General features: G+C 46.0%; 1 protein-coding gene across 3 annotated transcripts; it reads left to right on the forward strand.

Moving 5' to 3' along the window:
• The first annotated feature begins 189 nt into the window (after positions 1–189).
• On the forward strand, positions 190–26566 carry FBF1 (Fas binding factor 1). Of its 3 annotated transcripts, none has more exons than XM_036756097.1 (32): positions 190–368; positions 641–1004; positions 1201–1267; positions 2896–2923; positions 5079–5120; positions 5817–5907; positions 6537–6597; positions 7089–7139; positions 8827–8971; positions 9798–9875; positions 10480–10599; positions 12712–12853; positions 13016–13149; positions 13228–13330; positions 13860–14312; positions 15653–15751; positions 16194–16294; positions 16503–16561; positions 17733–17888; positions 18077–18177; positions 19592–19798; positions 21347–21454; positions 21548–21687; positions 21816–21934; positions 23011–23133; positions 23232–23417; positions 23737–23913; positions 24026–24163; positions 24502–24595; positions 24855–24964; positions 25266–25349; positions 25456–26551. In XM_036756097.1, exons 4-31 carry the CDS (start codon positions 2905–2907, stop codon positions 25347–25349), a joined length of 3441 nt encoding a protein of 1146 aa, XP_036611992.1. In that variant the 5' UTR covers positions 190–368; positions 641–1004; positions 1201–1267; positions 2896–2904; the 3' UTR covers positions 25456–26551. The 3 variants fall into 3 exon arrangements, with proteins under 3 accessions (XP_036611992.1, XP_036611991.1, XP_036611990.1); XM_036756096.1 differs by having other exon boundaries at positions 272–368; positions 24478–24595; positions 25456–26566; XM_036756095.1 differs by having other exon boundaries at positions 298–368; positions 638–1004; positions 24478–24595; positions 25266–26566.
• The last annotated feature ends 509 nt before the right edge of the window (positions 26567–27075 follow it).

A 27075-nucleotide genomic window follows, 5' to 3' on the forward strand; every position in this document is an offset into this window, starting at 1 on the left:
AGGACACTTAGGTGCTTGGCAGTTGCCCTCCCTAGAATCTCCCTTCCGCCCCCTTCCCCTCAGGCCGCTGGAAGCGGTTCCAAGAAAGAAGGGGAGGTGGACTCTGAACCCGGCGTTGTTGGCAAAACGCCCGCCCCTACCTCCATGCACCCTCCCACTTCCGCCAACGGCCGCGGCGCGCGGCATCTTGGGAGTTGTAGTTTGCTCCCCCTCCCCATGTCCTGACTAAGGCGGCGTTTGGACTCTCTTTCCCAGAGTGCCTTGCGGAAGCGGTGCCCGGCCGACAGTGGGGATTAGCTACCAAGGACCTAGGCTGCCGCGGGAGAGGCCAGAACCCTCTGAAGGGCCGCGGCCTGCCAGGAGTGGTGGTGGGTGGCGGGGGTGAGGCCTCCTGTCGCGATTGGAGGCGGGGGGAGGGTACCCCGGGGTAGCGTAAATTGGGGAGTTAGGGTTCGCTGGGGACCGGTGAGTGATGACTGCAGGGGCGGCGGGCTGGCAGGCCGGGGTGGGGGGCGGAGCTCGGGCATGTAGGGGAGGCCCCGGACGCGGTCCTTCCTGCCTGGAGGGTGAGGTGGTGACCCTGGGAGGGGGTAGAAGGGGGCGTCCTGGTGACCCTATCCCATCTTCTGGTGCCCAGCAGAATGCTCAGCCTGGACGCCAATGGAGCTGTGATGTCATCGATGTGGGTAGTCCCTCCAGCGGGGCAGATAGCCACCCTTCCACACCTCGTACCATTCTAGTCCATGCATGCCATAAAGCCTCCAAAAAAAAGATCCACCCAGTGAGCCAAAGGCCTTTCTCCAAGTCTTTGCACCCCTCAACTTGCCCATCCCTTATTCCGAGTTGGTGATAGAATAAGGAATAAATGAATGAATAAATAGGCAGACGAGCCAGTTCCTAAAGGTACACAGATGCACCCGAGCAGCCAAATGTGATGGAAGAAAAGATGTTGAAGGTCCCAGACAACAGATAACGAAGCATACTTCCCTCCACTCAACATAGAGGTAGGGACTGCTAGTGGTCTATACTGGATGGGTTTTTACCTTTGTCTTAAGGGAGGGTTCAATCAGGAGGGAAAGAGGATATCCCCTCCCCCCTCCCCAGACATGACTAATAAAATCCAAAAAGTACCTTTTGAAGGTAGATAGAGAGTTGCCAAGTTGTCATGTTCTCACCCTTACGCTCATTCCTTTCACACAGGGAGGCCACGGAGACATCTCGGTCCAAGGAGGAGTATGATCTATGACATCAGACCTCCTCCCTTCATGTAGGTACTTGCTCTCTCTCTTGTTTCTCATCAAAACATAGGTGCTCAGCGCATGTCCGTGAAACTTACCCTCCAGCCGGTTATCCACAGGCTGTCTTTAAACTGCACTTTTCCCTTCCACCACCACACTATAAGGGCAGATATTCGTGTAAACAAATTTGCAGATCAGAGAGGAGTCTTTAGCTGAACCCTGCACTTCTCTTGTACTGACGTCAATTTCCTTCACTAGGGAAGATTAAACATGATGCGGTCATAGACCTAAACAGTGTAACAAAAAGGAGGCCCAGGAACCCCGAGAGGGTAGGTAGGGTACTCTTAGGTAGTTTGATAGAATCGGGGGACTGGGAGAAAGGGAGCCAGAGCTGGGCCAAAAGTAGAATAGTTCTCTTTGGGAGCAGCGAGAGGGGGCATTGACACGTTTTCTGAGCCTTTAATTCTTCCGTTGAGAGCATTTTCCCTGGTTCCTGGGGTGGAGATACAGTTGCATGCTACTGGCTCTGGGACACTGAGGCAACAAGACTTGCTTGGTATGGTAGCTTATTGGGTTGTTGCAAAGCAGTAAATGGTAAAGACCGGCTAGTTCCCCTAGTGGTCTTTGTTGGCTAGTGAATACAGAACCATTTTTCACAGAATGTGGCCGTCCTAGGAAACTAAATAGGAAAGCTTTATAATAAAGGGCCCTCTGTTCTTTTTTTTATTCAATTTTGTTTCGTTTTCAGTTCCAAATTCTGCTCCCCCCCTACCCTATAGACCCTTGTATAGTTGTATAAAACAAATTCCTGCATGAACCATGTCCCTCCTCCCCAAAAAAAGAAAGAAAAAGTTTCAATCTGCATGCCAGTTGTATCAGTTCTCTGTCAGGAAATGGATATCATCATCATTCCTTTGGAACTGTTGGTTGTATTGATCAGAGTTCCTAAGATTTTCAAAGTTGTCTGTCTTTACAATGTTGTCATTATGTATAAATTGTGCCGTTCTGTTTACTTCAGTTTTTAATCAGTTCGTAAATGGCTTCCCTGGTTTTTCAGAAACCATCCCCTTCATTATTTCTTACAACACAATAGTATTCTATTACAGTCATGTACCATAATTTGTTCAGCCATTGCCCATTGATAGGCATTCCCTCCGTTTCCAATTCTATGCTGCCACAAAAAGCTGCTGTAAATGTTTTTTGGATATATGAATCTTTTTTTCTTCTATCTTTTTGGGGCCTAGTAGTAGTCTATCACTGGGCTAAAGTACATACACACACACACACATATATGTATGTGTGTTTATATATACACACATACATACATACATACATACAAGTTTTGGGGCCAAGTTCCAAATTGCTTTCCAGAATGATTGGACCAGTTCACAGATCCACCAACAGTATATTAAAGTACCTGTTTTCCTACTGCTCCTTTAGTATTTGTCATTTTCTTTGTCAACTTAGCCAATCTCCTCTGTTCTGCCTCCTTGCTCTCTGGTTATACAACCAAAAGCTAAGTGTGTTGAAAAGAGGTCTAGATCTATCCTTCTCCTGCTAGCTCAGCCCAAAAGATTAGTCCCAACTCCCTGTCTCCTAAATTGTAATATCCATTCATTGCTTTATTGTTTTAATATGACTTTTTGTTTCCATTTAGGCCACAAAAATGAAGAAAGGCCTGAAAAGTGAGTTCCCACAAGACACAAAAAGGACACCTATTTAGTACTTTTGACATCTTGATGTCTTAGAGCTAGCAGGAGCCATGATGTTGCTAAAGATCTGCTCTCTCATCCTGCCTCACTAGCCTTCTCGTTTAAATAAAAAATGAGGAAGTGAGCGCTTTTGAGGAGATCCAGTGTTGAGACCCTCGCAACAAAAGCACATTCTTCTTATTTGGCTGTGTAACCAGCACAGTGGTATAGGTGGGGTGGAGATGAGAGATAGGAAGTAGGCAGGGGAAGGCCCACATAGAAAAACCTTTTTAGAGCAGATACTTTTCCCTTTGCCTAAAGGGCTAAGGAAGTTTGGGATTGCAAGGTAGAAGGTGATTGAAATAAAGGTGTCTTGCCTGTCCCTAGAATGACTAGAGTTCCCTCCTAAAGAATTGGGATTCAGGGCAGCAAGGTGATGCAGTGAGTAGAGCACTGGCCCTGAAGTCAGGAGGACCTGAGTTCAAATCCAGCCTCAGACACTTGACATACTAGCTGTGTGACCTTGGGCAAATCACTTAACCCCAATTGTCCTGCCTTCTCCCCTCCAAAAAAACAAAAAAGAATTGGGATTCCCTGTGAATGGAAAGAAGAAAATGATATGTGGAAATAGAATCAGCAAGTGTTGGCAACTATTTGCATATGAAGGATGAGTTAGGCAGCTAGGTGGAACAGTGATTAGAGCACCAGGACTGGAGTCAGGAAGACTTAAGTTCAAATAATCCAGACTCGGATACTTAGTAGCTTTGTGACCCTAGACAAGTCCCTTTGCCTCAGTTTCCTCATCTGTAAAATGGGTGTGGTAACAATAGCCCCCACCTTCCAGGGTTGTCGAGAGGATAAGATGAGATCGTGCTTGTAGAGTGCTATCAGAATGCTAGTTATTCTTATTATCACAAGGGAAAGTAAGAAGCTGAGGCGGATTTTAGGGTCGTGTTCCTCAGTTACTGATGATACGATACAATAGAAATAGAAAAGTTGGGAACAGGAGGGAGTTTGGGGGGAAAATGTTGTTTGGTTGTAGACTTGATGAGTTCAGATGGGACATCCAGAGTCGGTGAAATAGGCCTGGAACTCAGAAGAGAGCTGAGGGACATTTAGATGTGGGAGTCATCGAATCTATGGGAGCCGACAGGGTCATCAGGAGAGACTGTTAGAGAAGAGGACAGCTTTGAGGGAAACTCAAAATGTAGAGGCAGAGTACCACTGATGATCCAGCAGGAGACAGAACCGAGGGAGTAGGGTCACAGAACCCCGGAGAAAAGAACGTCCGGGAGGAGGTCAGCAGGTTGAAATGCCACAGACAAACCAGGAAGGATAAGGATTGTGGAAAGACCATCAGATTTGGCAGTTAAGAGATCACTGGTAACTTGGAGAGAACAGTCTCAGTTGAGTGATGAGATCAGAAGCCAAACTGGAAGGGTTTGAGGAGTGAGAGAAAAGGAAATGCAGGCAACAAGTGTAGACAATCTTTTCTAAGAGTTCAGATGTGGAAAAAAGGTGATAATGTAAACAGAGCTTGAGGAGAATAATGGGGATGAAGCAAGGCTTTATAAGGATGGGGGAAGTCTAGAGATGTTTGTAGGCAGAAAAATCGAAGCTTAAAGAAATAGAATATTTGGAGTAGGGGGTGGAGAGGGAGGACAGATAATGTCTGAGGAGTCACAATGGGAGGTCAGGTGTACAAATAAAGTGATTGGCCTTAACAAGGTGAAAAGCCACTTCATCAGAGACTAGTAATTAAGGAACAGAGATTAGAAAATGATGCCAAGAAGCGGTATTTGAGGTCTAAAGTAGGGGAGCTCGTAGTGAATGGCTTCTTTTTCCTCCTTAAAATGAGTCAAAACCCTCTATTAAGGGAGTAATGTGGGAGGCTTGGGAAAGAGAAGATTTGAAATCGCATGTAATAGAGAGTCCATACTAACATTAATTCCCCCAGTCCTCTGAGAATTTAATTTTGAAGACTCTATTTGGTATTCTGACTGGTAGACAGCAGGATTATAGGAAATGAAGGGGAAGGCTAAGCCTCATTCCTGAGTTGCATGGGAGTTTTAACTAGATCTTAGGATGCATCTGATTTGATTCTCCTCACTGTTCTTCTGAGTTCATGATGTTCCCTTTTCTGTTCCAGGCTCGATTGATGATGTGCTTGGTGACCTCTTGGATGATGACAGTAAATGTTCCTTTATTGGGTTTTCTTTTGGAGTAGATTGGGCTTGGTATTTCCCCCAAAAGTTAGTCTTCCATTTTCCTTACTTTCCTCTTTGTACCCAGAGCCCATTCAACCACATTCAATTTAGAATTATTTCAATAAATTTCTAATCAGTTAGTGACGTGTCTGAATGTGACCTTGTGGATTGGAAGGATTTTGGATACGGTCACCAGAAGCCCAAATCCCAGTTGATTAGGGGAATAAATACATTCCACTCCTTCCAGTTCAAATAATATTTTCTTTGGGATATAGAAGTACATCAGTGACTCTTGTGCCACTCCGGCCATTAGGGAAAGGGACTCCTTATTTGAACCACATACCCTATAACTTGGAATATCCATAGGTCCTCCATTTCCTCAAGGTGGGGTCAAGTGAGTGATGAGATCCTTCTCTCCACCCCCACCCTCACACTGGCTCTCAGAAGGCTAGTGTTGGAATCCTTTTAGTTGTAATGCCTCATTTCTTCCCTTCCTTTCTCACATACACAAATTCACCACTTAAAGGATGTAGTCACTTCATCCTCAGGATATGGTGACCATGGCATGTACAATTGTCCTCCCACAGCAGATTTGTATAGGGGTGATAGAAATTTCCACTCTCTTGATCCTGGGCCCTTTTTCCTGGGGTAACCACATGACCCCTGATTTTTACTTTCAGCTATGCCAACTGAGAAACCTCTCCAACCAGCTGCAAATCCCAGGGATAGCCTAGGATCGTCTCGGGGCTTTTCTTCAAGGGCCAGAAAAAAGTGAGAATGAGCCAATATGGATCTCTGGACACCCATTTTTATCAACCATTTCTTGCTGCCAGCTTGACCTTCCTACCTTCTCCTTTACTCTTTGTTTTGCTTCTGGCCCCATTGTCCCATCCCTTGCTGATGGTACTTGTTAGTTCATTGAAGTACCGTGACATTGGTGAGGATACCTGTGCTCTTGTTTGGCTCCTGCCCTTACTTGTCAAGGTAACCTCAAAAAGACAACTTAACCTCTCTGGGCCTCCTGTTCTTTATCAGAAAAGAGTATTGGATTAGATGAGGAGTTCTTCACCTTGGGTCCATGAACTTGTTTTATTTTTTAAAATTTTAGTAATTATTTCAATATAATTAGTTTTCTTTATAATCCACTGTATTTTGTGCATTTAAAAACATTCCGAAGTGTTCATTGACTTCACTAGACTACAAGAATGTACATAATACAAAAAAAAAATTAAGAATTGGACTAGATAAATCTCTAAAATCCCTCCAGCACTAAAATTTTGACTCTTACTGAGAAGAAATTGTTGAAAGCCATTTGCACCTCCATCTTCTCTGCCTTTCTTGGAATTGTAAGCTACAGTCAGGGAATCCATGTGTTTGTAATTCTCCAACTCTGTTGCCAGGTCCATTCTGGAAGACGACTTCTTCAGCACCATGGCAGCCCAGGCAGGTGCAGATGCTGAGGTGAGACAGACCCAGATCACTACCCTCACTCTGTACTTGTTGGCCAGGGGCAGTATGTGATGGCTAGTATGACCTAAGTTATGACTATGAAAAGCTTTTAAACTTCTCATAGTGCCTAGTTTATGTTTAAAATAAAGTAATACTCCAAACTTACTTAGTGAACCCAAAGCCAAGAACTTTCCTTTCTCCTGAAAGTTCAGCTAATCCCTGGAACTCCATGAATCTGTTGTTTACTTGGATTTTATTCCTCCTGCATGCTTCCCATGGGTACCTAGAATCATGCCCAGCCTTGGAGAAGGGAGCTGGCAAAGCCTCTGAGTGCTTGTGGTTATAATGACCTTTCTACCTGGAAAGAATAGAAAGGCATAGAGACTGCTAGGTATTTCATTTGGCAATTTGACCCTCCATTTACAGTGATATTATGGTAGAGTTGGTATTTTTATGCTTATTAATGTGTGTCCTTCTACATATTTCCTTTCCTGGGAGCTCAGTTTTCTGATATCTCAGATGCAGACCCACAGGCTTTGCTACGGTCTATGAAGGTAATGAACTATTTTCATCATTTCTTAGTCTTGGGAGGAAAGTAACATTTGAATTGAGCTTATTTTGGGGGGCTTTTGCTCCATTTTTAAAAATATTTCTCCAATTTTAATTGTATTTCTGAGGGGTTTTTGTATAAAACTAAATAAAACTCTGCAGAGCCTGATACAGGCAGTGACCTTTTTGGTATTTATACCTTTGTGTATAAATGGACCCTTTCAGTGTGGAGAGGCTTCCCAATGCTAGGATCTTCTTTTACAAAAATGGAGGTTACCAGACACCTAGTGGCTACAGTGATCAGGCCTTTGGTAAAGACAGAAGCAGCTATTAGCCTGGGATGAAATGGGGCAATCCCAAGGTAGAAGACATTCCTAGTTGTACCATTTGCAACGTTTCACTGCTATCATCCGGGAAACAGAGAGGGAGAAAATGTTTCTTCCAAAGACTGCTTCTGTGGGGTCGTAGTGTTTCCCGGTGTTCATTAGTACCCTACCACTTGCCCACTGCAGTGACTACACTTGTCTGTTCAAATACACAAGTATGCGTTACCAGTTTAAGGGAATCTTGCAGCCAAACTGAAGGATTAAGCTGAAGTACAGTTGTGTAATCTGGTGTCACCCATGTATAGAGCATTAAATAACTTCTGTGTTCCTTGTTTTCACTTTCCTTTATTTCAGCAAGCTCCCTCATCTAGCCCTGCCCCTTGGCACCACTGTCCACAGTCAGACCCAGGCTAAGCCTTCAGTTCCCCGGGTCTTTGCAGTGAGAGTGTTTTCTAGTGCAAGCCTTAGGTTTACTCTCTGGCTTTAGGTAAAAACTCCCTCCACAGAAGCCATTTGATGTGCTAGTTCGGTTCCAGCCTTTGGAATTTTGAGCCTCTGATCACATTTTTGGGTCTCTTCCTGTCCTACTCTTTTAAAAAAAATTCTCTAGCTCCCTTTGTTTACTCACAACGTTGTCTCTGAGGACACAAACCTACCTGGGTCAGCCTGGAATTTTTATCTCCTTCGGGATGGCTCCTTCCCTCTCAAAGATGAACCAGTGCACATTCCTTCATATCTTGTCAGCTAGGCACCTTGTCCTCCAGGAAGACAACATTATCAAAACAAGTATATGCCTTCCTTTTAACTGCTTTCCATTTGCCTTGCCTCTGCCGGGCAAAATACCCCGAAGTCCACCATTACTTTTGGTTTTACCTTGTCCTGGTTACTTTTGAGTGGTACCTTTTCATTGAGGGGTCCAATTTAAAGTCTCCATTTATTCAAGGGTTTCTTCTCATTAGCTCACGATACATCTATTTCGATTCCTATTTGCACAGCAAGTGGAGAGTTTCAGAATTAGCTGTAAGCCAGTCCCCTCTAGCCAGTGAAAATAGGTGTGCAGTTCTTCCTGTTCGGTAGCCAGCCCAAAAGAGCTAATCCAGAACCTATGGAAGTACTAAATGGTGAGTCTCAGTGCGAAGAAAGAGACTGGAAACTTAGTCTTGGAGTCTTAGGAACACCTTTGAGCGTAGAAATCTTATAATAGGGCATTCCCCTCATTGAAGTCTGTCTTTCTTCGTTTGAAAAGTGAGGGTGGTAATAACTCCCAAAGCTATTGCAAGGAATGCCAAATGAATTGATTGCCTTTGCCTAATGAAAACCAACAGTACTCCAGTGGGGTTCCCTCCCTGCCCTCCTGATTTTCTAGGATATGGATGACATGGATGCTGATCTCTTAGGCCTGAAGAAGTCTAACCTAACTGGTAATAAAACAGCTGCAAAAGGTTCTGGAAAAGAGGAGTTCCCTGGTGATTTCTCTAGATCTACAGGAAAAGTAATAGCCAATGAGAAAGGTGAGCAGGAAATAACTCTATGAATCCATTGTGAAGACTAAGAGATTTGGAAGAAGTTTGGATTAAAGATCTCTTGTCTTTGTATACTCAATTCAGCAAACATTAGGCACCACACAGTACATAAGGGCAAGAAAAGAACAGCTAGAAAAGAAGTATGGTGCAAGTGTTGGATTTGGATTCAGTGACCCTGGGTTCAAATCCTGTCACTACCTGTGTGACTTTGAACAAGTCACCACCCTTTCTGTACCTCATCTGTAAAGTGAGGAGGTTGGACTAAATGACCTCTTGAGGTCCATTCCAGCTCTAAACCTTTGCTCTTTGATGTAGCTTGTCTAGAACACAGATTGTGTAAAGAGAAGCTTTTAGAGGAGTATACTTTCCTCTACCCTGGGGTCATGAGGCTAAAAAAAAAACCAAGAATGTGTGTAGACGCAGTCTGTTCTCTCCAGGACTACTCTAGCACCTCTGAGCCCTAGTTGAGCAGGGCCTGGAAAGCCCAATTAGGTTAAGATGGAACATTATATTACGGAATTTCTTTTGAATCCTCATTTCATCTGGAGATTCTTGTCTCCAGGCTCATGGAATTAGCTCCCAGACTAGGTTGTTCTGGAGAATCTTGTTACAATTGGATGGAGGTGAGCCTGCTTCCCATGAACTGTAAGTCAGCTCTGTCAGTGGCCTAGGAAGAAATGCATTTCACCTTAGGAATGCTCATTTTCATATCCTTCCTTCCAGAAGCCCATGTCTATTTGGGTGACATGAGATATATGGGGACCATGAGGATCAACAAAAACTGCATGACTGTACTTCCCATACTTTCTTGCAGGAGAGACCGTTTCCACCAAGAAGCCTGTGCCTTCCACTGGGAGCGCTGGGCGCGCATACAAGAAGTTTCCCTTTGATGGTACCCCAAGTCCCTATATTATACTCCTAAGGTCTCTGTAGTTTTTAGAGTATGGCCGACTTAGCAATAGACATTTGCCTACTTTACTTTGAAGCAAGTCACAATATACACCAGCTGATGAAGAGTAAAGACTGATGCCAAAGATTTTATTCCCACCTGGCAGGGTGGGGCCCGAGGGAGGCACCCAATCAGATTTTGTGTGGAAGATAAATTTTAGGAACTTAATTACAAAACAAGATCGTAGACTTTGTAGCTTCTGGTCAAGCTATGTCTATGAATCATTTAAAAAGTCACCTTTCCCTTCATGTTACATTTGTGTCTTGTCATCTGAGCTATGAATTACAAGTTATATAGACTCATGGTGTGCTGAAATGTAGTATATTCATATTAGAGGGGGGATTAGGGGACCACCTGACTGCCCGTCTTTAGTCAGAGTCCCTCTTAACACACAGCAATCTAATAGGATTTAGTAACAGTTCGTATTTATTAAGCATCTGGAAATCTTAACTTAAAGGAAGGCTAAGAGCATGACTCTCTACAATTAAGTCATGCTTTTAATAAATTTCCCTGGAACCTGATTTCATCTTTCTTTTCTGGATGAAAGATTTGGAGGACCCCTTGGCAGGGCTTCTCTCTGATGAAGAGGAAAGAACTGCCAAGAAGCCACCTGTGAAAGAGAGTAAAGCAGTCCCTGAAAAGAGCCCTACCACAGTTAAAAATCAAGGTAAGAGGAGAGATGGATGGATGGATAGATGGATGACTTGTTCTCACTGGGTGAGAGGTTTAGCTGGTTGCAGAATGTCAGGCCAGGCTTTTCCCATACTAAAGAAATAGCCCAGCCCAGGGGAAGGGAGCCACCCCAGGAAAACCCTAAGACAAAATAAAGGACTCCCGGCCAGAATGGATATGTATATGGATGGCAGGAGCATGGGGCATGTGAGCATAGGGCTGTGACAGGTCCTGCAGACCAGAATGGGGGGAGGGGGAGTCTGGTGGGCAAGATACCTCCTCTATCTTGCCTGCCTTTCTCTATGCCCAACCAGAAAGTTTGGACTGGGGTAGTATAGATTTTTTGTCTTAGGAGGAACCCCCTCATAACTGAGGATCAGAAACTAATCCAATGAGTCTACACTCCTCTAATGCTGCTTTTCTTTGATTATAGCAAGAAACTTTTAGGCATTGTGTTATGAGTTCCATTAGGTTTCTTTTGCTTTTCAGCAGAGTTGTATTTTATTAATTACAACAGTATCTACATACATTTGCTTATATCTTTTGACCACCAATCCATTGGGGAGCAGCTTTTATTCTTTTCTTTTTTTTTGAGGCAATCAGGGTTAAATGTCTTGCCCAGGGTCACATAGCTAGTAAGTGTCTGAGGCCAGATTTAAACTCAGACCCTCCTGACCCCAGGGCCAGTACTCTATCCACTGTGGCACCTTGATGCCTCCCAGCTTTTATTCTTATATATTAGTATTCCCTACATATTTTGTATCAGATCCTTATGAGAGTTGTTTCATGCAAAGATTTTGTTTTTTCTCCCAGTCAACAGTTTTCCTTTCTATCCTAGTTGTGTTGGCTTTGTTAATGCAAACGCTTTTCACTTTAGTACAATTGAAATTATCTATTTTGCATTTTGTGATTGAATGTTCAGTTAAGAAGTCTCCCCCTTACTGTGCTTGGAAAGGTGTCTGATGTGATTCTCTTGTGCATTTTTCATTGTAGAATCTTTAACGTTCAGTTGTGTGCCCAGCTGTAAGCTCACTGTGCTTTATGAAGGAGATACTGCTCTAGACCTGATTTCTGCCCAGTTTCTTAGCAATTTTCCCAGCAGTTTTTGTCAAATAGGGAGTTCTTCCCCAAGTAATGTATGTTCTCATGTTTATTGAATCCCAGTAGGTTGTTGAGTTCGCTTGTTTCTAGGTCATTCTCGTCTAGTCCATTCTTCTGGCCTCCTTTTTTACTTTTTAGCCAATACCAAATAGTCTTGATAATTACCGTTTTGCAATGGGATTTGAAGCCTGCAAGTGCTGTTCCTCCTGTCATTCCTACTTTATTTTCGGTATTTGCCTTGAGTTTCTAACCTTTGGTCCTCCAAATGAATCAAAATTCATCAGATGTGATTTTTCTAGCTCTGAAGTATCCCTTTAGTCATTTGCTGGGTATTGCAGTAAATCTGTAAATTGATTTAGGTAGTATCATCATTTTATTACATCGGCATGGCCCAGCCATGATCACTGAATATACTTCCAGTTATTTAAGTTGTTCTTTATTTCTTTAAAGAGTGTTGGGTAGTTATTCCCTATGTAGTTCTTGAGTGATGTATATACATATGAAAAATAATAGATCCATTTAATCAGTGTACAGAAGGTAGCTTGTCTTGCTTCTTATACTGAATCATGCTGCTCATTTTGTGGGGGCCAAATTAAGTTCAAAATGACAATGCTTGGTGGACATAATGGATTTATGGACTTCTTGCAGTGATTCCTTGCCTTCCTGAGAGTCCTTTGCCCATAGGTTGGGAATCACTTCTTTGGGAATCCATCTACTCCAGATCACCTGTTCTCTTTCTGAACACAAAATGCATATTGTCACCTTCCAGTCTTTGAACATAGTCTTCTCTATGCCTTTAATGCCCTCCCTTCCTTTTCCCTTTTCTAAGTCACATCTTTTTTTTAAGGCCCAGCTCAAGTCTTGTTCCCATCTTCTATGCAACCCAGCTTCTGGCCCCTGGCAGTCTCACTCCTCCAAACTCCTATAGCATTAATTGTTGGTTGTACTTCTATGACCCTGCATGTCCTGCCTTTGCTGTTATTTACCCAGAGTTCTATTTTTTTAGGTACCTCTCTTTCTTCAACTCCTGGTGACACCAGCATTCAAAAGAAGGAGGAGTTGAAGTTTGATGATGGGGATGACCTCATGGCCACCCTTGGGTTTGGAGACAGTCCAGAGGCAGAGCGGAAGCAGGAAAAGGGAGTCCGGTAAGGCACTCTTCTGAGCTGAGAGGCCCATGTCTGAGCAGCATGGCTTCCTCCTTATATAAAGGAGAGAGCAAAGGCATGGATTTGGAGGGTGGGGACAGTGGGGACAGAAGTAATTCATGTTGTGGAGGTACCTATGCCTCTGTCGTTCTACCATGTCAGGGATGGGCCCCGTCCTGCTCGCGCTAAACTGGATGAGCTACTGGGACGTGGAACTGCCTCCAGGCTCCTGGAGAGACCAGGCACTGGGGAGCTCCGGGAGTTCAGGCTGGATAAGAAGTACCAGAAACAGCTTGGTGAGTGGACCCCACACCTATCTAGAGGTAGAAAGGGAGGGCCATCCCAAACATGGCCACAGGCTCCTTGTTTCACAGAAAAAGAAGATCCCTGGGGAGATGACGACTTTGCCTTTGGAGCCTACCAGCCCACAGTGGCTTCCTCCTCTGAGAGCCAACAGTCCCGCAGACAGTCTGTCAGGTGAGTAGGGACCTGACTGGGCCACTGGAGCATTGTATCCCCTGAGAAATAACCTTTCTCAAGCCCTTTGCATCTTCTGTCAGAATCAACCAGCCTTATATGCCACTATACCAGGGGCTCATAACCTGCAGCCTGTGAACTTGTTTTTTGAATATTATTGACAAATGTATTTCGTGTGTGAACCCATATATTTGATTTTATGCCTTTAAAGACATCCTTCTGAGAAGAAGGTCCATAGGCTTCACCAGAATGTCCAAGGGTTCCATGCCACAAAATAGTTTAAGAACCCCCACACCATGTTATGTTACATTCTGATTGTGGAAGATGAAGATAACAAAACCATTGTCCTCTAGATGTAGCATAGCGTAGTAGGACCAGCAGTGGCCTGGTAGCTAGCAGACCTACACTGATAACATCACTATTTATTTTGGATACTTGAACCTGGGCCCTGTTTGGCAAAGGTTAACAGAGCAGGCCATGGGACAGACCTCTCTCCTTTGCTCTTATTTACACCCTTGTCTTGAAGCAGGTTCTCAGCAGAGAGTCTCATCAATCCCAAGGGAGAGCAATGCTCCAAACAGAGTATACCAGTCACAGCCAGCCCTGCTCATACTGGGAAGGGAGGAGCTGACTGGCTGGGCCTCAAGGATGAGGACTTTGACCGGCTCCCTCCATCTCCCACCAAAGAATCGAGCAAGGCTGGCTCAACCATGGCTACACCTTCGGAACCTAGTCCTACAGCCCGGCACTCTGCTCCCTCCAGTCTGCCTGGGTCAGGGATGAAGCCATCTGCTGATGCTGCAGCTATCCCTCACAAACCCAACCTGTCTCCCAAGCGAGGAACATCAGAGGAAAAACAAGAGGAGGATTGGCTAAGCCATGCCTTGTCTCGAAAAAAATCTCAGAATTTAGCTAAAGAGGAGCAGTCTGGGACTTCTAAAGGCCTGAGCCCTACCGAAACATCTGATCTACCCTTTGTCAGGTACAGATGTGGAGACTGGTCTGGCACACTGCAAGCTAGTTGTCTCTGGGGATCAGTCACACAGGCAGGGGCTGTAGGAAACCCCAGGAGCATGAACCAGGTGTGGTCTATTGACTTCAGTTCCTTTCCCTTATCTTACTATGCCTCTTCTGAGCCTATAGGTGGAACCTTGGGGAAAATATACAGAAGACCTTTCATTTTTAGGGCTTTATCTAGGCAGAGGAATCAGGGTCCATGGAACCACTATAGCACCTCTATTCCTAGATATAAAGATGAGGCAGAGGGAAACTCAAAGAGTCCTCTGTCTTGGCAGCAGGCTGGGTTCCTGACAGAAACTCCTGCCTAAACTCCCTTGTGGTATGAGGAAAAAAAACCTTCCCTAGAATCTGAGTAGATTTGGGAGTAAACTCAGGCTAGCTAGATCAGTAAATAAAATACAGTTGAGTTGTAGATGTGCTCATGTTAACTACAGATATTATCTTAAAGCAAGATTCAAGGAGTAAGCATATGGATCAGCCAGAATGCCTGAAGAGGCTGTGATTCAGAAAAGGAAAGCCTTGGTGGTGATTCTGGGAGGGAGGGTTTGTGAAGGTGAAAAGGAATGATGAACTGAGAAGGGTGGAGGCTGCTCAGGAGGGTGCTGTGTACCCTGCAAAGAAGAGATGAAAGTTCAGGGAAAGTCTGCGAGTGGCCCAATGGCATTACCGTTTAAGGCCTGAAGCTAAGGGCCAAACAGAAAGGAGCCTGCATCTTTCAGGCCTTGGATTGAGGGAGTAGAAGTTGTGAGCCGAACCGTAAGGAAAAGAAAAGTGACTCAAAGAAGTCAATCGTAGAATAGCTAGCATTTATATAATGCACTTTACAATTACCATCTCAGTTGATCCTCACAATAACCCTGCATTGTAGGTGATATTATTGTCCCCATCTTACAGGTCACAGAGGAAGCTGAGGCAAACAGAGGTTAGGTCACTTCCCCAGGGTCACATAGCTGGTGTCTGGGGCTGGATTTGAACTAGGTCTTCCTGACTACCCACCAGCTGCAATTGACTTGAATCACATGAGACTGAACAAATACTTAGTATTTACCTATTCTAACTATAATTCGTACCCCTACATCCCTTCATGTTAATAGTTTATACGCTTTTCACGACTCCCTGTGCATGCCACATCGCAGAAATAAAAGAGGAAAGGCCATGAACCTCAAGGACGTAGTCTTAAAGGAACTGATGGTACCATGTACAGAAGAAATGAAAGGCCAACCATTGGACAGAGAAGGGGAGCCTTCTGTGGCCAGGCCTGAAGTTTCAGTGGTCCTTACCTTATGATTTGGCCTTTTTCAGTCAACCTGCTGCCAGTACTCAAGGACCCGAGCAAGCAGCTGCCATTGGAACCCCAGGGACAGCACCAGAAGCTGCACACACCTGCCCCAGGGGCAGTGGGTATGTCAACACCCAGGGCCCCTGGGGGAGAGGAGACTGTGTCCTTAACAGAGGTTGGCACGTAGATGTGGCAAGCCCTTTTGCTAGTGGGAGCCAGGGCGGAGGAGGGGTGCAGTGGGTGAACTGTACCACGGTCTCAGTTACTTCTTTGGAACTTTGGTACTGGTCCAGAATACTTTAAGTTGCCTCCAGTTATAATCTAGACTTCCAAGTGAACTGGGACTCATAAGAAACAAGCCACGTCTGTCCCTCTGCCCTCATCCGTCACCAAAATCGGTCCCACACCCATGTCATTCTAGGTTCTCAGGGCTCTACGAGAAGCTCCTTTCCCTCTCCCTTCTCCTTATTCCTTAAAGGAGAGATTTCTTTTCCTTCCCTTTGCACAGAGTCCTGTTCCAACTCCCCTTCCCACCCACCTCCAATCTCTATGTATATCTCTTAGGGTTCCCCCAACTGAGGCCCACCCCAAGACACCAACTGCCCTTGTACTTCCTGCAGCTGAACCAAAGAGAGACGCTCTTCCTGGAGAAGTTCCCAGCGCTGGTAGGTTCTCTTTCCTGTATGGCAGCTGAACCACAGGCTGTTAGTAAGTGTCTGGGGAGCAGTTGTAGTAGTACCTTTGTAATAATGGCCCCTGATGAATCTTCACTGAAGCTAGCTTCTCCCTTGGGCATCCACGAGAGACCTGTCCCCCAGACCTCTGATCTCTTTTTTCAGCTGCTACTTATTTTTCACTTGTTGCATTTTTCAGACCTTGCAACTTGTTTCCGGAGATCCCAAGAACTAACAGGGACTTCCATGCCTGTACAGGTAGGGAGGAGTAGGCGAACAGGTATTCAGAGCCCTCAGTCTTTTTCTTCTAAGGAAATTCTTCCTAACTCAGAGGCTAATGTTTTCCTTCAAAAACTTCTAAGAGGGGCAGGTAGGTGATGCAGTAGATAAAGCATTGGCCTTGGAGTCAGGAGGACCTGAGTTCAAATCTAATCTCAGACATTTATTAGCTGTGTGACCCTGGGCAAGTCACTTAACTCCAGGTAGCTCCCTGAAAAAATCTTCTAAGAAAGAAACCTCACCTGGTGTTTCTAGAACTCCCATCCTAGACATTTCTGGGCATTAGTATGGAGCCAGAGTTGGTAGGGGAGACACAATTACCATCTAGATAGGAGCAGTTAAAAATGCCAACCATAAAGTGAGGCCACAGTTATCCTACCAGCTCATTTTGAAAATATCTTTCCACCCTCAGACCTTTCCACCCCTCAATCCCAGTCTCAGGTCCCCATTTCTTGAATCAGCCAGTCACCTCTAGCTCTGGATCCTTTGGACAGGAGGTGGCTGTGCACTACAGAGAACCCATACAACATGTCCCTGGGGCAGCTCTCATGATAGGAGTAGAGCTTCCAGGACCTCAAAGGCAGGGTGTTCTCTGGACCCTTTGACAATCTAATGAAGCCTATGGACCCATTCTCAGAATAATGTTTGTAAATGCATAAAAGTAAAATACTTAGTATTACAAAAAGAAACAAAGGCTAGAAAAAAATAAATAATTATTATATAATTACATAATTAAATTATTAATACAATATAATTAAATAATTATTTTTTCCCATAGAAGTTTACAAACCCCAGATTAAAAACCTTTGATCTAAGTGGTCTAAGAGCCCCATAGAAGGCTCTGAACCCTTATCAGGAGTTTTCATCCTGACCCTAAGACTTGGCAACTTATCTAGATATCTAAAGCATTTTACTGAGGATAGAGGAGACAGGAGACTAAAGCCTCCTATTTTATGCAGAAAGAGGCAGTGATTCCTTTTTCAAACTGTGAGTTCATGGTCTTTCTACTTTGATGAGTGGTACCCTGTCCACAGATCAGGTCTGGATGGCTATCTGGCTGCTGAAGAGTTGGGGTGCAGTTTTCTCTGGCCAGATTTTTCTCCATTATTTCACATCTAACCTGCTGATGGTTTTCTTCTGACTCATGCAGGGCCTTCTCCCAGAGAGCCTGGCCCTGAGTCTACTGCCAGGAGGAGAGTATCAGAAGAGGGTCCTGGCTGCACAGGCCCAGCTGCAGTGTGGCACAGTAGAACTCCAAGAGGAGCTATTAAAAAGTCAGGCCCGGCAGGCAGAACTGGAGACCCAGGTGAAGGGCGGGCTGGAGGGCCTTGAGAGGAGGGACGTTTGGGGCAGGGATCTGAGTGGGCTAGTCAGAGGGATACAAACACCAAGTGTGCAAAAGTGTAAAAAACAAAACAACAGGAGACCTAAAGGGGAAAGGAAAGTCTGAGAAACATCTTTCCTCTCCCTCCTCCTTGATCCAACACCCTTCAGGTACGGAAGCTGGAACTAGAGAGAACTCAGCAGCATATCTTGCTTGAAAGTTTACAACAGCGGCACCAGGCAGACTTGGAGCTCATTGAGAATGCACATAGGTATCCTTTCTGCTCATCTTCACTCTACTGTAAACCTAAGTACCAAGCCCAGAGGCCTAGCTAGATTTCTTTAGCTTCCCCAGGTGAAATCCCAGCCCCAGTTTTGCATTGGATCTTAGTGTTAATCCCATAGACTAAGTTGATGGTATTTAAAGAAAATTCTAAGACTTCCTCCATGCTTGGAATGCTCTCCCTTCTGGTCTCTGCCTCCTGGTTTTCTTCAGATCTCAGCTAAAATCCCATCTTGTGCAAGAAGCCTTTCCCAGGCCCCCTTAGTGCTGGTTCCTCCCCTCCAAGATTATCTTCAATTTATCTTTTGCTTGTCTTACACTTACCTAGTCACAAGTTGTCTTCCCTTAGACTATGAGCCTTTCGAGGGAAGGAATTGTTTTTGCCTTTCTTTGTACCCCGCCTTTGTACGTAGCTCACCAAAAAGACTTTTATAGAGAACTCACACAGGGCAGGCGCTCACATGGTGATTAGAAGAAGTGATACAAGGACACTCTTTTAAAAATTTTGGAATCGATTGTGTGACATGGGAGACACCGGCACAGGACCACCCAGCATGGTGTGCCCCCATCAGAGAAGGTGCTGTGCTCCATGAGCAAAGCAGAATTGAAATAGCTCAAAAGAAATGTGAGAGGCACAAATTTAGAGTTGTCTGCACTCCAGATGTTCATATGGACTGTTTATGCCTGACCTGTGGTAGAGCCTTCCAGGCTCATATTGGTTTGATCAGCCACAGTTGGACACGTTGTACCTTGACCCCAACATAGAGATGTCATTTTGGTCCTCTTCACGCATGAAGGACAACAACCAACCAGCTTAACAGCACAGAGTAATGCTATCCAAGAATAAATCCCTAAACCTGAAAAAGTCTTAGAAAAAAATTTATTTGGTCATTTGGCAAGAGAGAGCAAGCCAGAAAGGGTGTGGCTGTCTCTCATCCAGGCTTTGGGAGGTCTACATTATATAGGATTCTAACTAGAACACCTGCACATAAACCACACCCATGCAATTAAAAGTCACTGAGATGGATATCAATAAGTATAAACATTGTGTAAAATTTGGGTAAAGCCAAAACATGAGCTTTTGGTGGAACCCAAACCAGACTTGGATGAACAGACCCAAAGCACAGATGTGGGTGGATCCAGGACCTGGAGGAATCCAGAATATTCTTTGTAGCTATCTCCGGTATTCCTGGACAGTTACTGAGGTCAGGATGACATTCTGGGTTCAGATAATCTCTGGTCACAAAAAGTTAAACAATATAAAAGCTAATATATTTTCCAAACATATAATAAAGCATTTTTCAGAGTAAGTACTTAATAAATACTTGTTATTGACTTGAAGTGCCAGTCTGGGTCCTAGACACTCCCCTCTTTGAGTCCAGCCAGATGTGTGTTATTGGCAGGAGCCGGATCAAGGTGCTAGAGACATCGTACCAGCAGCGAGAGGAGCGACTACAGAGGGAGAACGAGGAGCTTACGGTTCAGTATCTGTCTCACTGCCAGGAGGCCGAGAAGGCCCGAGCTGAGCTTCTGGCACAACATCAGCGTCGCCTGGCTGCTGCTGAGCAAGAGAAGGACCAGGAGATCGAGAGGCTCCAGAACTTACAGAGGTAAGGGGAAGGCCTAGGATGGGGAATTTGGGGAAGGCCGGCCCAGAAGGGCTCTCCCCTTAGGGAAAATGTAAGTGTAAGCTATTGCATTCTTCTGTCTTTGCTCCTGGGAAACTGTTTCCTAGAAAAGGACAGTCCAAGGTAGACAGCTTCTGACTAGTAGCACACTTAGGTTCCTACTCAATCAGTCAATAAACATTTAGTAAGCTCCACATATGAGCCAGGAACCATACTAAGTGCTAAGGATAAAAAGAAAGGCAAAAGACAGTCCCCCTCCCCACAGAGCTCACAGTCTAACCCCTTTTATCCTTCTGGTGTGCCAGTGTTGGGATAGTGCTAGCCCTAGGTGGATTCCGGAATCTCAGAAGTAGAACAAAAGGCCAGGAACCAAATTTCAGAGTGTGTACAGTTCTTCCAACTATTTCACCAGGATGAACTCTGAAAGGGGTTTATCCTATTTATCCCTTATGTGGAGCCATTGTTGTTTTTCTTAATGAAAAAGAAAAGGGTGAGAAAGAAATAGAGGGGCTTAACATGGCTATTTAAGGGCATTCAATTTTGCAAATTCAATCGATCAATTTATTAAGTATCTACTACATGCCAGGCACTGGGCTAAGTGCTGGGGATACAGAAAGTCAAAAGACAGTCCTTGCCCTCAAGAGCTTACAGTCTAGTGGGGGAGAGAATAGGCAGACATATACAAGGCAAACTTACATATACAGGATGAATGGGAAATAATTAGCAGGAGAAAGGCACTGGAATTAAGAGAGGTTGGGCGAGACTTTCTGTAGGGAGTAGAATTTCAGGTGGAACTTGAAGGAAGCCAGGGAGGTCAGTAGTCAAAGCAGAGGAGGGAGAGCGTTCCAGGCATGTGGGAAGCCAGAGAGAATGCCTGCAACTGAGAGAGTGTCAACATGGCTGTATTGAAGAGTATATGTTGGGGAATAAGGTGTAAGACGACTGGAGAGGTGGGAGGGGACTCGGTTCTGAAGGGCTTTGAATTCCAAAGAGCATTTTGTATTTACTCCTGGAAGCAATTAAGAAGCCAGTGAAGTTTGCTGAGTAAGAGGATGGTGTGATCAGACGTGTGCTTTAGGAAAGTCATTTTGGTAGCTGAATGGAGGATGGTCTGGAATGGGGAGAGCCTAGAAGCAGGCCACTGCGGTATTCCAGGCGTGAGGTGATGATAACCTGCACCAGGGTTGTGGTGGTGTCAGAGAAGGGAGGTGGGAGCAGGGAGGGCATTTTAGAGAGATCCTGCAAAGGTGAAATCGATGTGCCTTGGAAAACAAATTGGATATGGGTGCACCATTATCTTCCTGTCCTCTCTGATGGCCTCCTCTACTTTCATTCCTCTTCATCTAGCTTTTTAATTCTATGCAGCGTAACCTTTGCTAAACAGCCGTATAAAACCAGGAGGTATCTGACATTGAGGCATGTATCACAAGCAAGCTACCCTCTCCACTGTTACTTATACATGGATCCTAGGGCAGTAAAGCCAAAAGCTGTCCCTTCCTTTACTCCCATGGTTTTCTCCTTGGCATTCAGGGCATCCATCTCAGAGATACAAAAAGACCATGAGGAGCAGCTACAAAGACTGAAGCGGCTGAAAGACCGGGAAATTGATGCCGTTACAAGTGCTACTTCCCATACCCGGTAAGCCCTGTGCCTCACTCCTTCAGCATACAACACCATAAGCACTCGTCATCTGGGATTGTGTGGCCTAAAACTATGCCTTACCTCTCTCAGGTCCCTCAATGGGGTTATTGAACAAATGGAGAAGTTCTCCTGTAGCCTTAATGAGCTCTCATCCCGTGTGGAAGCCACTCACCTTACCAATTCCCAAGAGCTAGAGATAGGTGCCCGTCAGCGTGATAAGCAACTCCAAGGTACTGTTCCCCCTGTTTCTACACACCATCCCAACTTACCCAGAATACCTAGGAATAAGGGAGATGTGCCATGGGTCAATCTGGAGGTCAGGATCTGGCAGTAACCGTCTCAGGGGCATTGCCTACAGCCCTGCAGGAAAGGTTGACTCTGCAGCAGCGGGACATGGAGGACGAGAGGAACAGGCTACATGAGATCATTGGGAAGATGGAGGCCCGACTGAGTGAACAGAGCCGTCTTCTAGAGCAGGTGAGTTTCTGGATCTCGTGTCCAGCCCTGCCTCTCCATTCTCACTGTTACCACCTTAATCTAAGCCTTCATTACCTCATGCCTAGATATGAACAGCCGCCTCACTGGCTTTCCCGACCCCAGTCCCTCCCCACTCCAGTCCATCACGTATAGAGGCTTCAGATCAACCATTAAACATGATTTTTGTCATGTCATTTCCCTACTTGAGAACCTTCAGTGATTTCATATACTCCAGGACTTCTCTAAATTCTCTGCCTAGTTTTCAAGGCCCTCCATACTCTGTCACTCCCCTTTGTATCTAAAGTTATTTCTTATTTCTGTCTCCAACTTGTTCTCCCTCTTCAAATCAAACTGGCCTCTGCTTCTCTCACAGATGTACGATGTTTGTTCCTACTTCTCATCTTCATTCATGTCATGCCCTTAAGCTGGAATGGCCTCCCTCTTCTCCTTCTGTCCAGTCTGGCCATCCTCTAAGGCCTCACTTCCCACGTCTTCTCATCTACTCCAGTTCTCATCAATCTCTCTGTCTTCTGAATTTAAACTTAGATTTATCACCACAAATTTTACAATTAATCATATAGCTCCATAGCCTTCCCTTATTGTTTGCCATATGTGTATTAGGATTGTTACCCTGACTGTACCTTGATGGGAGGGGCAATGCCTATCCCTCTGTGTACCAGGAAGCACTTAGCAACTGGCAGAGCACAGAAAGGTGGGGAGAAGGGGGGAGGAGCAGGAACAGGGATAGCGCTGGTTGTCAGATATCCTTAGCCTAATGCATTTCTGAAAGAATTCGTACGTCACAACTTCTATGGAAGCTAGTCTCAGTGAGAGTCAGACCAGAAATAAAAGGTTCCCCTTCCTCACTCTAACATCCTCATGGGAGCTGGTCCATAGGAATCCCATTCCAGCCATCTTCCTATTCATTATCTGGCCTTCTGAGAAAGTGCTTGTGACATGTCACAAAAGGAAGGCATGGAGTGGCCTAACTTATTAGTTCCTGGGGAGGGGGCCAGATCCTATTCTAGAGAAAGGCACCACTCCCTTTAAACCTTGACTTTGGGGGTCTCCTACAGGAGCGCTGGAGAGTGAGTGCCGAGCAGTCCAAGGCAGAGTCCACGCAGCGTTCCCTGGAGGAACAGAGGAGGGTCATGAACCAGCAGCTCAGCATGGAGCGTGAGGAGCTGGAGAGGGCCAAGGTGAGCAAGCAGCTTTGAGCATCAGTAACCCAGGGCCATCTCACCAGACAGGCTCCTCATGCCCTCCTCCTCCTCTGTTTCTCCTTCCTGTTTCCCAGAATGCTTTACTAGGGGAGCAGAAATCAATCATGCACAAGTGTGCAGAGGAGGGACGGCGGCTGGCTGCAGAGTGGGCCGATTTCTATGCCCAGCAAAGGCTAAGTAAAGAGCGGGCAGAGCGTGAGGCCGAGCGTGTGCTGCAGGTGGACTCCCAGAGGGAGGGCGCCATCGTCAGTCTGGCCAAGGTATGGGGCCTCACCTTTGTGCTGCTGTTCTCCAGAATTGTTGGGACTTCCAAGGACACAGACCATCCCTGCTTCTGTCCAAGCCAGGCCTTAACCTTGACTTGACTGTCCTTCTTTCTGGCAGAAGAGTTTAGCTGTTTGCCAAATATGATCAGTATGATGCTTAGGTTACTGCTTTCTGAGGATGGACCAGCTTGGGAAAAGTACACAGGCCTGAACCTGAAGGAGAGGCCCTTGGGTGCCCCCCCACACACACACACACACAGAAAAAGGGGCTTGAGGCTTTGATTGGAGAAGATAAAGGACATTCTCTTTGCAGGAACAAGCAGAATTGAAGGTCAGAGCGAGTGAGCTGCGGCTTCAAGAGGAACATTTGGCTGGGGAGTGGGAAATTCTGGAGCGGGAACGGCAAGAACTAAGGCTGGAGAAGGAGAAGGTCAACGCAGCTGCCCTACGCATCAAACTCCAAGCTGAGGAAGTTCAGAACATGAGCAAGGTGGGAAGCCAGGGAGATGCCACTTGGGCCCCTGGGGGCACTGGGAAGGGGGTCTGCCCCAAGGCATCTCGAACTGTCACAGGAGAGACACGCCCTTGGGTCCTGTCCTCAGGTGGCCTCTCAGAAGTATGAGGAGGGAGAGAGGGCTCTTCGGGAGGCTCACAAGCTGCAGTCAGAGCACCAGGCCCGGCTCCAGGTCATGCAGCAGCAACAGGAACGACTCCGGCAGCAAGAGCAGCAACTTCACCAGGCAGGGACCTTCTCTTTCCCCTTGTCTCTGTAGACCCTCCCCCCACCTCGCCTTGTATTTGTGCTTCCCATTCATTGGTGTCTCTAACCTTCCCGAGGTCCCCCAAATCCCTCTGAGCCTTCTCTTGTGAACAGAGTCAAGCAGGACCTCTGACATGAGGGCAGCATCTGTAAGCTCGGGTAGAGTTGGTCCTACACTTCTCCAGCCAAATTCCCCTGCCATCTCTGTCTCCTCATTCTCCTCTGCCTTAATTGTACAAGATGTTCTGCACCTTCATGGCTTCCTCATTCTCTCTCTGGGTGGGGTGGAAACAGGAGAATTTGAATTTGGCTCAACAGAGGCAGCAGCTAGATCACCTTCGACTGGATCTTCCCTCTCCCATCATGAGGCTAAGCCCTGCTGTCCAGGTCCTCAGTTCTTCTGGCCTGAATGGTGAGTTGGCCATGGAAGTAAGAGATACCTTGCTGAGATGATCTCTGGGAGAGTAAATATGAGAAAAGCAGCTGTGGCAATCCACAGCCAGCTTCATAGGGAAGAAGTCTTGGGTCCATTTAGTTTTCCTGACTCCTGACAAAAATATGCAAAGTCCTGTTCCTGACAGCTCCCTCCCCTCCCCACCCCTCACCCCCAGGCTCTGTGGGCCTGAAGGAGAACTTGTCCCCTCTAAGAGCTTCTCATGGGCCTCTTTCAGCTATGACCCCTCCTGCCATCACCATTCCTGGACACAGCCAGCCTTCTGCAGGCCTGAGCCCTTCCCACTTGCATGCCAAACTGGTGCTGCTGAAACACATGGCTGAGAAGGTGAGTGTATGTTCCCTGGGCAATCAGCTGTGGCCTCATTCCCATTAAGCTGCAGAGAGGTCCATTTGCACTGATTTTCCAAGAGGATAAAGGTACAGAGGTGAGGCTGGCCCAAGAATTAATGAATGATGGCTGTCCCACCCTCACTGAGATGGACAAGAAGGGAAATGTATCAGATGGGAGTTGGCCAGCTGTCCATTCTAGGGTCCTACCTCTGTATGTACAATGGGGAGTTGGTCTCTCTCTTCTCAAGGAGAGAAGGCTCCCTATGCCCTGATTTCATTCGCACCCCTTCCTGTAGGATCGGGACTTTCTGGAGGATGAGAAATTCTTCTTGGAAACACTGAAGAAAACTTCCTATAGCATGACACCCTATACAGCCTGAGTATGTACCAGAGTACCGCTCTGGCCTTCCAGCAGGGAGGATTCAGGGGCTGGAATCTATACCTACTGCACTCTGCCAATTAATTCTCATCTCATTGCATCAGCAGAGATCGTACCACCACAAACCATGCCAGGCTCCTCCCCTGTGCCTCTGAGGCACCCAGTGGACTACCTACACCTGTTTGCCTAAGCACAGCCACATGTTCGTGGTCACCACATCCCATGTCAACAACAGTGAGTGGGAAAGAGTAGGGGACAAGCTTTTCTTCATCACTGTGCTGCTCTGTTCCATCTCAATACCCGATGCTTCTCATTACTGGCCAAAGGATCTGACCAGCCTCCCGGCCTGCCAGAGCTATGTACCACCTCAAGGCTAGACCAGGGTCAATATTTCTTGACCACATAATAACACAAAACAAAGCAGGATTCAGGAAGCAGAACCCTCAGTAAATTTCCATTTAATGTCTTTCAGATACCATCTTAGTGAGCTTACCCAGCTCGGGGAAGGAGGGGCTAGCACAGTGGCTCTGAATGCTAATGCTCCTACAGCAGCCAGGGTGTCCCAGAATGACTGGGGTTGTACTCTTTAGACAGTCTTGTGACAGGACTAGTTTTTCCCAGGGAAGCGGCCTCAGAGAACTGAGGAGCAGCTGACACAAGGTATCCTCCCTGATAGAAAACAGACTCCTCCCCCAGACCTTTAGACACCTGGCCCTGGGGCAGGCTGGAGCAGGTGTGCATGATTTCTGGTGGAACTTAAGCAGACTCCTGGTTTCACCAGCCACTCTTGCACACAAGTCCATTCATTCTCTTTGTTCCCCAAGTCTGCCGGGCTAATGGGCTCACTTGGCTGGAGCACTCAGCCCCACAAGCTTGTTTATTAGATTCTTCCATATGTGCAGGGGGGACCAGGGAGCTGGGGAACGAATGCTGCCCATTTGTGTCACCTACCATGGAGCAAGGCCATGGGGAAAATGAAGACAGACGGCAGCAGATGTCACAGCTCCATTTTGCTCCAGCTCCAGAGAGCAGCTAATGGAATCTACTGTGTCCAGGCCTCTGCCGTTGCAATTTTCTAGCTTGTAGGCGGTATGCCAAGACTGGCCAGGAAGATGGCAAGGGAGAGGGAGGATTGGGGAATCAGCAATTGTTCCATGTGGAACCAAGGTCAATTTAGCTTTTCAAATAAAATCACAGTTCTAAAGCTGCTTCTACCAGTAAGCAGTTTATCACTTCCATCAGAAAACATCGGTGAAGCAAACAGGCAGGGATACAAGATTTGCCTGGGCTACCCAGAGGTGAAATGTGGCTGCCTCATCTTTCATAACATCGCACAGAAACCTCTCACTTACCTTTTCTGTAGTTCACATTTTTGCTCACTAGGTCAGTTAAATTTCCAGTGGTACTAAGTCCCGAATTCCCACAATTTACAATGCATCTCACCCAGTTTCTCCTTGTTTTTCAAATATGCTTAATAATCAATTGCACGCTTTGAAATTCGTTCCAAAGAGCAGGAAGGAGGTCTCAGACCCTTCTGAATGCTAAGCACCTTTTTCAGAGATGTCTTCCTGCTCTATAGCAACCCCACAAACACCCTCTACAAAATTCTAAATGTCCAGATTCTTTCAAAACGCCCTCTGGGTGGATGCCCAAACTAACGCCAAGGAGAGCAACCAAATAACCTGCGTATTGAGGAGGCTCTGTGGGTTGCCTGGTATGAGGGAGAT

The sequence above is a fragment of the Trichosurus vulpecula genome, chromosome 4 (assembly GCF_011100635.1).
Source record: "Trichosurus vulpecula isolate mTriVul1 chromosome 4, mTriVul1.pri, whole genome shotgun sequence".
NCBI classification, from domain to species: Eukaryota; Metazoa; Chordata; class Mammalia; order Diprotodontia; family Phalangeridae; genus Trichosurus; species Trichosurus vulpecula.

What these genes read in the sequence shown, in the direction of transcription:
- FBF1 (XM_036756096.1), top strand. An exon ending in TCTTCAAGGGCCAGAAAAAA is followed by an intron (nt 5,908 to 6,536) that starts GTGAGAATGAGC and finishes CTCTGTTGCCAG; the next exon opens with GTCCATTCTGGAAGACGACT. An exon ending in GCGTGATAAGCAACTCCAAG is followed by an intron (nt 21,688 to 21,815) that starts GTACTGTTCCCC and finishes CATTGCCTACAG; the next exon opens with CCCTGCAGGAAAGGTTGACT.